Here is a 12511-nt window from a genome sequence, read left to right on the forward strand (position 1 = left end):
TCTCCTTCTGGATTTTTCCCATTCAGCCTCCCCTTCAAATATTAAACAAGTCCGACCCACGCTTATAGCTTTTTCGAGATCGGCCAAACCTACAGCTATTTTAGGTTACATTTTTCAGCCCGTAAAAAAAGGCACACAGGGCACAATCGCACGGAACAAGCGACTTCAAACCTTCTACCGCAAAAAAACAACCGACAGGAGGCGCTGCAGCAGCAGCTGGTCCCCCCCTCCCGCCCCCCCTTCGTCCTCCTCAAAGCGACATTCTCCCGGACGGCCGAGCGCGCGCGGGGGCGCGTACGACCCAGGACGCTGCGACGTCACTTCTCCGGCGCCCGCGCGCCAGCCGGCGAGGGCGGGGCCTGCCTGGGCCTTTGCTGCCTATCGGGTGGCGTATACCTGCTGGCTTTGGTTGCGCGTGGGGAGGAGGGAGGGAGAAGGGGGCGTTCGTTGGTACGCCTCCTCCTCCTCCTCCTCCTCCTCCTCCCCCCCTCCTCCCTCGGTGGCCCGTTCGGAGGCGGTTGGTCGGTTACGAAGGGCTCAGGGGAGGTTTCCTGAAGGGACATCCAGAAGGGAGCGCGCCTTTCGCGCAAGGTACTCGAACCGTCAGGTACGTTGGTCCGAGGAGCATCTCTCGGCGGCTTCGTTTCCCCTCCTTCCGGTGCTTCCACCCACTAGCAGCGGCCCCGAAGCCTTTGTATTCCCTCCCTTCTGTTGTCTTCGTATCTCCCGGCCCGCCTGCCTCTCAGTATCCGCGGAAAGAGGAGATAATCATCATCTCTTGGGTTCTCCGTTGTGTACCAGCCTTCTTTGCATTCCTGCAGTGCAATGAAAGGACAGCCGCCTCTTGTCTCAACGGGGCCCTACATGAAGTTGACTTGAAATAAGCGTGTTGTATTCTCTCGCCCGGCCCACTTACAATCCTAATTGTAATAACGGAGCTTATTTCTTTGAAGGACTTCTTTAATTCGCTTGAATTTACGTTGTGATCGATTGTGTACTGCGTTTCGTTGTGGGTTCATGATAAACAAGCAACTACTTTTTGTTATTACAGTTGTTGTTTTTTTTAATTTGATTTATATGCCGCCCTTCTCCGGAGACTCAGGGCGGCTTACAATGCGTTAAGCAATAGCCTTCATTCTTTTGTATATTTTATACAAAGTCAGCTTATTGCCCCCACAAACTGGGTCCTCATTTCACCTACCTTAGAAAGGATGGAAGGCTGAGTCAACCTTGAGCCTTGGAGAGATTCGAACCAGCAGAAATTGCAGGCAGCTGTTATTACAGTTTGCTCAAGGGAGCGGATGGGGCAAAGCAGCAGGCTTCGAGGGAAGGTAGCTAAATGCAAGGATTGCAGCAGGTAGATTCATGTTAAATTGAACTTGGAAGTAACGAAAATAAAGGCCAAAGGTGCAGTGGTTGGATTTTTACAACATTACAAAAGTTGCCTCATCAGCTTCATCCAGGTTATGGTTGCTCCCGAAGGTGCTTTTTCAATAGGCAGCTGGACTTTCTGGTTTTTCTTTGAGGATGTTTCGCTTCTCATCCAAGAAGCTTCTTCAGCTCTGGCTGGATGGTGGGGCATGAAAGGATTTATACTCCTTGCAGACAACTGGTCATTTGCATTCTTTTAGTGAAAAAAGAATGCATCCTGTTGCTTTCACTAAAAGAATGCAAATGACCAGCTGTCTGCAAGGTGTATAAATCCTTCCATGCCCCATCATCCAGTCAGAGCTGAAGAAGCTTCTTGGATGAGAAGCGAAATGTCTTCAAAGAAAAGTCAGAAAGTCCACTTGCCTTTTGAAAAAGCACGTTTGCTTCTTCAGCTTACTCTTTTTGGGGTTTTCGGTAGCACAGAAAAGACAAAACAGAATGAAAGGCTTTTCAAGATTGTTGATGCAAAGCAGATATAGTACTCCAGTTGTTTGAGGCCATATTGTGTCTCTCAGCAGCATGCCTTAAAAAAAGTGAAACCAAGTGACTTTAGTTGTCTAGTGAGTGGATAGCCGATTAAACCTATAAATAAATAAGATCAGTAAGCTGTAAAGACAGATTAAAAATTGGAGTGAAAATATGATGAAAAGCTTTAAAAGTTAGCAAGGATTGGAGGCTCTAGGAATACTCATTTGTACATTCGGCAATTGTTCCCTCCCCTTTAGGAAGCAACTTTTTAATTTTATAAACGATACTAGCTAAATACCCATGCTTCGCTATGAAACTGTGATTGGGCTTGATAAATCAGCTTGAAAATTAATGAGTAGTTACGATCAGCCTCTCCTCTCCCCTTCTCTCCCTCAGGCTTGCCCCACAGAACCCTATCCTATCCTATCCTATCCTATCCTATCCTATCCTATCCTATCCTATCCTATCCCATCCCATCCCATCCCATCCCATCCCATCCCATCCCATCCCATCCCATCCCCTTCTCTCCCTTAGGCCTGCCCCACAGAAGCCTCCCCTATCCTATCCCCTGCTTGCTGCTGTGAAACTGAAAGTGAAACTCCTCTGCTTGTGTTTTGCATTTGGAACAGATTTCTTTTCAGGTGGGGAGGGGGAGTAGAACACCTTAGCATTAGAGCGTGGAACAGATTTCTTTTCAGGTGGGGAGGGGGGTAGAACACCTTAGCATCAGAGGGCTGTTTGGAAAGTGAAACAGTATTTGCTGTGTGAGCAAGAAGGAGACAGGAAGGAGCCTGGCTGTGGCTTAGCTCAACTGTTCTGTAGTAAAGCTGCTTGCTGCTGTGAAAGTAAAACTGAAACTGAAACTTCTCTCCTCTGCTTGTGTTTTGCTTTTGGAACAGATTTCTTTTCAGGTGGGGAGCGGGAATAGAACTCCTTAGCATCAGAGCATGTTAATCATAATATAGGAAATACTAATGCTCTGATGGTCATTTCGAAAAATCATTTCTTAATGAGCACCTAGAAGCCAAGAGGAACATACATGGCAAATTTCAAGTTTTCAGGCTTTACGGTTCTGGAGATTTTGAAATGATGCATGAGTGGTATTTCGCTTATATATATATAGATTACATAAGTGACTGAGAAAATATAAGAAAGAATTGGAACACTTAAGAAATCATCATTCTGTGATCCTTTAAACATGATCTCTTAAACATTTAGTCTCAAACAACATCAAATGGTAATTATGTCTAAGAGTGACAAAATTTAGTGGTTTTTTTGATCCAGTAAAAGCAAAGACAGAAGTATTGACTAGATTTTGATATTATTTCAAATTATTGGCCACATTTTCTTACTACTTCAAATTCTCTGTCTCTGTCTCTGTCTGTCTCTCTCTCTCTCTCTCACTCTCACTCTCTCTCTCTCTTTCTCACACACACAAATATAGTATTGCTAGGACTGGTTATGGAGTTGAAAATGTATTTGGAAAAGATAAATGCCAATAAGTACATGTAATCAAAATATTTTTAATGTATTGCCTTTGATAATGCGTTTCCATATTTTCTGAAGCAGTGTCCTAGAGACCATAATATGTATTTATTTTGATATACTTCCGAAAGTAAAGTAATAAAGTAAAATCTGCTTTGAAAAGCAATTTCTGTGAATTCCGTGAAAAGGCTAGCTTTTTCGCAGATGGGAAGTTCTGATGCTGAACCCCAAAGTGAACAAGAGGGGGCAAGGTTTATTGCTAGAAGGTATATCTAAAATAAATCTTTGGCCAATGTTGCAGATTCTTATTAAATCAAAATATAATGCTCTATTCAAGAACCTAAGTTGACTGGTATTTATTTATCTGTTACAGCTTTTAGCAGTGGTGAAATATCAAAATGAGTCGCCGTCGAAAGTGTGCTCCTCCCATGAGGATGAATGAAGAGAAAAAGAAGCAACTCTGCTGGAATATGCATGATGACCAGAAAAATGACATGATAGATGTAGATGTCATTGATGAAGACCATCCTGTTGCTGGTACAAGTTCATCTTCTGCTGTACATATTGTGATAAATAATGATAGTGGGGATGAAGACTTGACTCACAGAGAAAAGAACACCAAATTCCCAAATTTCTCCACAGTCATAGATGAAGCAGAAGATTCTTGTCATCCATTGCTATCTATAGCCATACAGCTAAATATATTGATACTTCCTTATCAGCCTGATCCTCCCTGGAAAACTTTGCTTGGAGAATTTACACTCCAGCTTCTTCCTGAACATCATTTAAGTGACAATATCCAGAAAAAAGGGCTGACCTTGATGACAGCAGAATTTAGTGATCATCTGCATCTTCTTGTCCATGCAAACGATAATATAAAGGTGGACAAAGGGGAAGAATCATTACAGAGTACTTACGACCTAGATGTTTTAGTTGAATCATCTTTAAATAATGAAATTATGGAAAATTTAATGTGGCTGCAGAAGAAAAAAATAATTGTACTGTATCAAAGATCTGGAGATACCCGTTCTGTAAAGGTAGTCAATTTATATAATTAATAGAATATATCTACTGCTGAATATATTTGAAATTAAGAATATGTAGAAAGGTGCCTGAATAGAATATTGTAACTAATGTCTTTTTTCTGACTTTTATCTGATTCGGAAAATCTGTTAGTATCAGAATCAGGAATCTTTCCTTCAGTTCAATTTATTCTATATACATAATAAATTTTACTAGATTTTATTCTTTTGCAGGATCTATTAACTAGCATCCCCGAAAAAAATGTTAATTATGCCACCTAAAATAATGAAAATATTTGCCCCAGCATATCTTAGAGAGCACAGTTTTCATATGTTTTAAATTTTCTGTTAGGATGTGCAAATAAAATTTTCTTCCTGTAGAGGAACTATTCAGATAGTTCTGTAACTTATTATCCAGACTTATAACTTGCCTATTTCTTTAAACATGAGGAATTCTTTACTTGCAAATTGGCAATCTATACTAAATAAATTAATCAGTGTGTTTGTGTATATAGCATTAAATAACCAACAGTAAATCACAAATATAAGATACTAACTAATTAAAAAGGAAATGCTTGTGATACAGCCATATTGTTATGAACAATTATTTTACCAAATCATTTTTTTAATTTAGCAGATTTTTTTAAAAGTTAAACTGAACAAATCACATTTTATCTATAAGTTAATTATTAGCTTTTCTAATGTTTTCTGTAATTTCAGTTTAACTCCCTCAATACTACTACTGTATTTCATTGAAATTGTGAAACAGCTTATTTATTTTTACTACTCTGCTGGTTTAAATACCACCTACATGGATTATTATATCGTGGAAAAGGAAATGCAAATCATTGATTATATTATTAATTACATTATGGTTCAGTGTTTTATGAATACCTGTTTGGTTATTTAATTATCAGCCTCCTTCACTAAGCCTTTAGTTATCTTCATCCAGGATTCTCAAGACCATTTGTCTCATTAATAGGATGTGCCCAGCTTTCTTTTCCCTTGCAGCTAATAATTGGAATATAGTTCCTTGCAAATCACAAATAATAGTTATGATTTCAATTTTTAGGAAAATATTAAAATATATTATAACTAATAAAAGAGAATATTAGTGGCTCAGAGTTGACATGGTGGGTCCTTGGTACTCTCTGAGCTTGTTTGATCTCTAAGACCACCCCCACCAGCACTGACAGGTAAGCCACTAGAATATAAACCAACAGCAAACTGCACTCCTTACTAGCGTTGATGATGTTGCCTAGTTTGGGTAATGAAACTTCTGCAAGAAAACAAGCCAGCTCAGAAAGCACCAAGGACCCCTTGTATCATTATAACTTAGCCTGTTAAATTACTTTCATTATTTTTAATGAACCGTTGTCTAACCTGATATCCCTTTCATTATGAAATATGTTAGTTCTCATATTCCAACCAGTCTTGATGAATTGTTTTAAGAATTGGTTCAGTATATTTGAATAAAATTAGATTGGGAAAGGCAGCTTTAATATTCTTACTATGATTTCATTTGTTGTTATTTTTATCTTCTTTGCTTATTTCGTAGTTATATTAAATTACTTTCCCCACATTTTATTGTATATTCTAAAGTTTGTCTAAACTTTTTTTCATGAACATTTAATTCACAGGTTGGAATATATCTTCTTGAACTTGGCATAAGTAAGTTAGAATTCCTTAGCGATGGTGGGGGAAGAATAAGAAAGGCCAATCAACTCCTTCAGAAACTGATGGAAAAATTTTATCATTTTGTAATTCCAGGTAATCATATTTTTCAGACCAAATCCTTAAAAATGTGTTTATGAATGACATTATCACTTAATTATGAATTCTGGCAGAATCTGTGCCATTGTTTGTTTGCCAGTTTTCTCTATATTATGCTAGGTTTTGGCCATTTACTTCAAATTCTTTTAAGAATGGCAGCCTTTGGTCAATTCTTCAATATAAATTTAGCATAGGTTGGTTGCTAGGAAGATGCTTGCCTTTCTGCCCCCAAAATCAGTATGCAGATAGGTTTGAGTTAGGGTAAGATTTACAGCATTATCTATATATATAAAAGCGAAAACCACTCACGCTGTAATCACAAAATCTCTAGAACCTCAAAGCCTACAAACTTGAAATTGGCCACGAACGTTCCTCTTGGCTTCTAGGTGCTCACTAAGAAAGGATTTATCAAAATGATCATCACAACATTAGTATTTCCTATATTATGATTAACACGCTCTGATGCTAAGGAGTTCTACTTCCCCTCCCCATCCCATCTGAAAAGAAATCTGTTCCAAATACAAAACACAAGCAGAGGAGAGGAGTTTCAGTTTCAGTTTTACTTTCACAGCAGCAAGCGGGATAGGATAGGGGAGGCTTCTGTGGGGCAAGTCTGAGGGAGAGAAGCGGATAGGAGAGGCTTCTGTGAAGCAAGCCTGAGGGAGAAAAGGGGATAGGATAGGATAGGATTCTGTGTGGCAAGCCTGAGGGAGAGAAGGGGAGAGGAGAGGCCGATCGTAACTACTCGTTAATTTTCAAGCTGTAAGTGTCAATTTATCAAGCCCGATCGCATAGTTTCATAGCGAAGCATGGGTATCCAACTAGTTACTGTCATAAAATCCTAAGAAAAAAGAAATGAGTGAAGAAATACTTTGTAGATAGTACTCCATTCCTCTTACTAGTCTAGTACTACCACTTATGGCATATAAGAAATTAAAGAGAATGAACTAGATATATTTGGAGTAGTGATAATATTCTTACAGACACTTTGGAATGTTACCATTAATTTGGATGTTTTATTGTGGAAGTGTGTGTAAACTTACACATACTGTTATATGGAATCTTGCATGGTTCTTATCTAATTGTTCCCCCCCCCCTTTTTTTTTTTTAACAATGTGAGTTGCCCAGAATCATTTGGGAGTCAGGTAGCCTTCCAAATCTAAATAAATCCCATTCAGCAATCAATCTTCAACTTTATATTCAAACAAAGATTCTCTAATTCAAACCTATTCACTTTATTGTACACTTTTTAAAAATCGATACAAGTTCAGTAAATCAACTTTCTCAGTGGACAGCCGAAGAACAAGAATCTGGTCTGTGCCTTCTGCCCAGCAAAAAGCCATACTAATTTTTTAAATCTCTCATTAACAGTTCAGTCAAGATGCTGCCAAATATATTCCCAGACACACTTAGTTCTCGTTATCTAATTTTAGGATTTATGGGGAAAACAGACAACATTTTAGATCATATTTATAGAGAAATATTGAAAATTCAATGTTCAATTGAACATTGGGTTCACAAACTTAAACACCACCATATATTTCTTGTAGTCAATTCACAATATTATTGTTTCATCAGACATTTGTTCATATATTTGTATATTGAGGTGTTGTTTTCTTATCCCTTTTGAAATTCTGGAAGCATTGTTGCACTAAATTATTATGTTTTTAATATGCAGATTTTTTTCCAACTTTTTATTTTTTATGTACTTTAAAAATATTTATAATGTTACTAATAGTCAATAACATTGCACTTTTTTTAGACATTCTGGAAGAAGATGAGGAATCTGATAGAGATATAGAACGGCAAAATATTGAAGAGCTGTATGACTACGTGAGGCATGTACACCAAAAAGAGTTACATCTTTTAAAGGAAAATGTTCAACATTCTGCATTGATCCCTGTTCTCAGGCCATATCAAAGTGAGGCTGTAAATTGGATGCTGCAACGTGAGAACTTTAGAAATATACCTACCAATGGTAAGTATCTCAAAATAGCAAGATGAATACATAAATATTGAACATATTAATAGTAGAATACATGATCATATACTAGGTCCTTCTTTTGGCTAATGTTGCTTAACGACATTTTTAGAAACTATACAAATATTAGCAAATACGATGGACAGTTTGCATAGTAGATTAATAGAAAGGTCAACATATAAACTGTTGTATATCAGATAAGCAGTCCTTAAACATTGCATCAATAGTGACATTCTAATCTAGCATTTGTTTCTAAAAAAATGACCTCCCCTCATTAATCCATGGAGCTCTCTAGTTAAGAATAGCCACTCAGAGAGATCCCAAACAGTTGCAGAAACACAGACATTGTAAGAAGAGATTTTATGGAATGCTTTCATATTGTGGGGAGGGATTGCAGTTAGTCAACACAAAGTTGCAAGTTGTGGTCATGTGACATTGCATAATATCCACTGTTGAATCACTTAATGATCACAGCTGGAACTGATGTCATATGTCGGTATGGTTTCACTTTACAACATTTTGCTTAGCCATGGAGTTGCTGGTCCCAGCTTTAGTCAGTAAGTGATGACTACCTGTATTTTTATATCAAGTACTAATTTAGTTAAAATGGTTCCATATAATGAGGAATGACCTTCCTCAGAACTTTGAGTTTGCACTTTCAATTTTAAGGAGATGTGAAGTTCATTGTCTTGTTCTTTTCTTTCATCAGATAATGCCCTCCACTACTTATGGAGAGAATTTATTACTCTAGATGGGCTGAAGCTCTACTATAATCCTTTTACTGGCTGGTAAGAATGGATTGCTTTAATATTATGTTCAAAAGGAGAACATTGAAACAATTGAGTGTAGCTGATAATGTATTTAGAAATCTAAATATTGAATTCAGTAGGTTGGTTGAATTTGTAACAAAAATCCATATTTTTAAAAAAATTTCAGTGTAATCCGTGATCGACCTGTTGCTGGGCCTCGGTGGCCTGGCGGAATATTAGCAGATGAGATGGGCCTTGGAAAAACAGTAGAGGTCTTGGCTCTTATTTTGTCACATACTCGTAAGGATGTCAGACAAGATGCTCTGATGTTACCAGAGGTGAGAAATCTGCATTGTGAGTGGATAAAAACTATTCCAATATTCAAATCCTATTCAGTCTATTAATTATAATTGGAAGTTATATTTGGAATATGTAAGCAATTATTTTTCCTAAATCTGTTACCTTTGAAGTTTGTAAAACAATTTTTAATGACCCTTTTTATTTTTATTTTATAATTAATGTGAAAAGATTCAGTTGTGAATGTAATATGCTAGAAAAATGGAGTGAAATAAATCATAACAACATAATTCTACAGGATTCATAAGTCTTTATTCTTAAGCATTATTTCCCCCCTTCCCCAATCAATAATTAAATACTGTTTTCCATTTCATCTATCTTCTTAAGAGCACTACACAGTCTGCTTGCTCATTTATTTCTTTTTCGTCTACTTCAAACATTGATACTTTACTACTCCCTGAGCTTTTTACTGTCTACCACAGTGTTTGCTCATCTTTTCTGTTTCATACCCTAGGATACCATACAATATAACACACTGGCCCAGGCATTTAAAAAATTCTGCAGTATCTCACAAAATTCTGGTGATTTAAAAATTGCTTTATTTATGGGGGTTTGGCATTTATTGGATTACAAACATATTTGTTCATAAATTCAGCAGGCATAGTTGTTCATAACATTATTTACATAATGGAATCCAAATATGGTTTAAGAATTGTTTCATTCTCTATTATGCATCTACATCGACACTGTTTTGTGACCTGTTTGTTAACCAATTAATTGAACCATATAATACCGATCTGGTTGTTTCAGAGTCACATTTCAATCTAAGCCTTGAGTGGTAAAAGTATTGGTTTAATTTATTAACTAGTAGTAATTATTCTGATAATTTAATAGAACATTTTGAGGGTAGTTTCATTGATAGAATATTGGAAATGTCACTTTTCTGTATAACACATGAGGGAATGTATACTAGTTTTATGAAGAAAGTTGTTCAAAATCAATCTGCTCTATATCATCATGCTATTACATAACTCTGGTGTAGCTATATTGTAATAATTTGATTTTTTTAATATTGAAAATATAAAGCAATAACAATATTCCTTATAATCCTTAGGTTGCAGCATATTTCTTTACCCTTGGAGAAAACCTAATCCCAACTAAAACTTTTTAAATTGTTTTGTTAAAAATATCAAGTTAAGTAGAATATGGTCATCCTTTTATACAATTTTTTCTGTATTCTTGTATTATTCACAACACAGTTCAATTAGAAAGTGGTGCAAAATGGTTATCAATCTGCAGAATTTGAAGCTCTCTAAATTGACCATTTTGTAGATATAATTTTACCAATAGCCATTAGCTATGAAGAGAAGAGAAAGGATGTCTTCCTGGAAAATTCAGGGTAGAACTTTTTGTATGGTATAAAGCATTTTGTAAATAAAGCTCTCGTCTAGAGTGTCCGTTAGCTTATGCATGCACAAAATGACTGACAAGCTTTTTCACATAAGCACAGTATGCTTTTTCACAGGCTTCTTATTTATGGTTCAGTTGACACAGAATCCCATGAATAAACAAGGCCTACCTGTATATTTAAATTGGTGAAAAAAGTATTTCTAAGTACTGCTTTTAGAAATAATGCTTAATTCTTACAATTTCCTTTTCCAGTCTTAATTTTACAGTGTTAATAAATTGTTATTGATTGACATTGAATTATTATAACAATGTTAAGGTTTTCACCTAAATTCTTACATGCTTTGATAAAACCAGCGGACCAATAATTAAATGTACATTTTATTTTTGTCATGCCTAGGATTTGTTAGATTATTAGATAGACTGTGACATAATGATGTTAAAATTATATTTCAGGGGTTTTTAGTAAACTTCTTTGTTCCACCACAACCTGCTGAAGGAAGTAAAAAGAAAAACATAATGAAAATGGAATTTATATTGAAGGAAAAAGTCCAGTATCCAAGTAAGTATTTTTCAGCAGGAATCATTTGCATAACCAGTAGTAAGAAAAAAAACAGCTCTCTTTAGAGAAAAAAAGTTAGTGCTGAAGTTCTACATACATACAAACATACATACATACATACATAGAAACTATGTATGTATGTATGTATGTATGTATGTATGTATGTATGTTACTGATCCCCTTTCTTAAGAAGGTCCATCTAGTGGGACCAGAAAGCAGTGCATACTTTGTGGAGGCTTCCTCCCTGTGGAACATCATTTCTGTGGAAATAAGATTGGCTCCCATCTTGATAACACTTTTGAAAGGCCTTGAAAACATAGTTTTGCCAGTGGGACACAGAATCCCAGGGTGATATGGAGCCCATCAAATGGCTCGTTTGATTGTTGTGGCCAGGATGTGGAGGTTTGTTAGGTTTTGTATTCAGGCTTTATTTCTGTAAGCCACCTGGAATCGCCAGGAGTGAGTTGGGCTGCCATATGTGTTTTCTTAACAAATAATAAATATTCACTTTTTTTTTACTTGTTTTAAGATACTGATAATACTGTCTCTCACAGTATGTTCAAAGTAAATAAACACAATTGTAAAAGTTTTAGTATTCATAATTATTAAAAACTAGAACTATAAAATTCCTAAAATGTTTTATTTCCTCCAGGCAGTTATTTACTTATAAATTAATAAAACATGCATTTTTCTTAGATATTTTATAGCTCTATGGGAAAAAACCTGTCAAATATGTTTAATGTGAAATTGCTTTCCATTCTTTAAATTAATGAACTTTCAAGACAGAACTCACTGCTTGAATTTTTTCCAGTCTTTTCTAGAAGATTTTCCTAATACATAGGTGGTTCTTGTAAGCCCTTGTATGCGATTCATTTACAGTCACATGCAGAGGATTTCAATTATAAAATCAGTAACCGTCTCAAGTATTGAGAGTCTATTTGAGATTTCTCAGTAAAATAGAAACACATTAACAGAAGCATAGATATATATTATAATACATACTATATTGACATACCAGTTAAAGTTTGGGTGAGAAAACCTGTTCAAAGGTCCTAAAGTTACATAAGGAAATTAGGTTAACTGTTGTATATTTTTGGAAAACCTGTGGCTTCACATCAGATTAAATACTTCGTTTATCCTGAAGAATTTTTTTTCCTGAAGAATTTTTTTCCCTCTTGTACAGAAACTAAGGCACGTATGTGTAGTGTAGTGTTCTATTATTAAGTATATGATGCTTTCAATATACCTTGATTACATGTGATAACTGAAGAATTATGATTAGAGAATAAAAGTACTGTAGATTAGCAAGAAATTAAGAATTTAAATTGTTTGGCAG

General features: G+C 36.1%; 1 protein-coding gene across 2 annotated transcripts in view; it reads left to right on the top strand.

Moving 5' to 3' along the window:
- The first annotated feature begins 516 nt into the window (after positions 1–516).
- Positions 517–12511, top strand: part of SHPRH (SNF2 histone linker PHD RING helicase) — a 55139-nt gene continuing 43144 nt past the window's right edge. For both annotated transcript variants that reach the window (XM_070932661.1, XM_070932662.1), the window contains exons 1-7: positions 517–607; positions 3758–4421; positions 6047–6176; positions 7942–8157; positions 8870–8948; positions 9097–9247; positions 11070–11175. In XM_070932661.1, the coding sequence (XP_070788762.1) occupies positions 3783–4421; positions 6047–6176; positions 7942–8157; positions 8870–8948; positions 9097–9247; positions 11070–11175 (1321 nt within the window). In that variant the 5' untranslated portion in view covers positions 517–607; positions 3758–3782. The remainder of the gene's footprint in view (positions 608–3757; positions 4422–6046; positions 6177–7941; positions 8158–8869; positions 8949–9096; positions 9248–11069; positions 11176–12511) is intronic.

Source organism: Pituophis catenifer, unplaced genomic scaffold (genome assembly GCF_029215685.1).
Source record: "Pituophis catenifer annectens isolate HBS135680 unplaced genomic scaffold, rPitCat1.0.hap2 SCAF_1, whole genome shotgun sequence".
NCBI lineage: Eukaryota > Metazoa > Chordata > Lepidosauria > Squamata > Colubridae > Pituophis > Pituophis catenifer.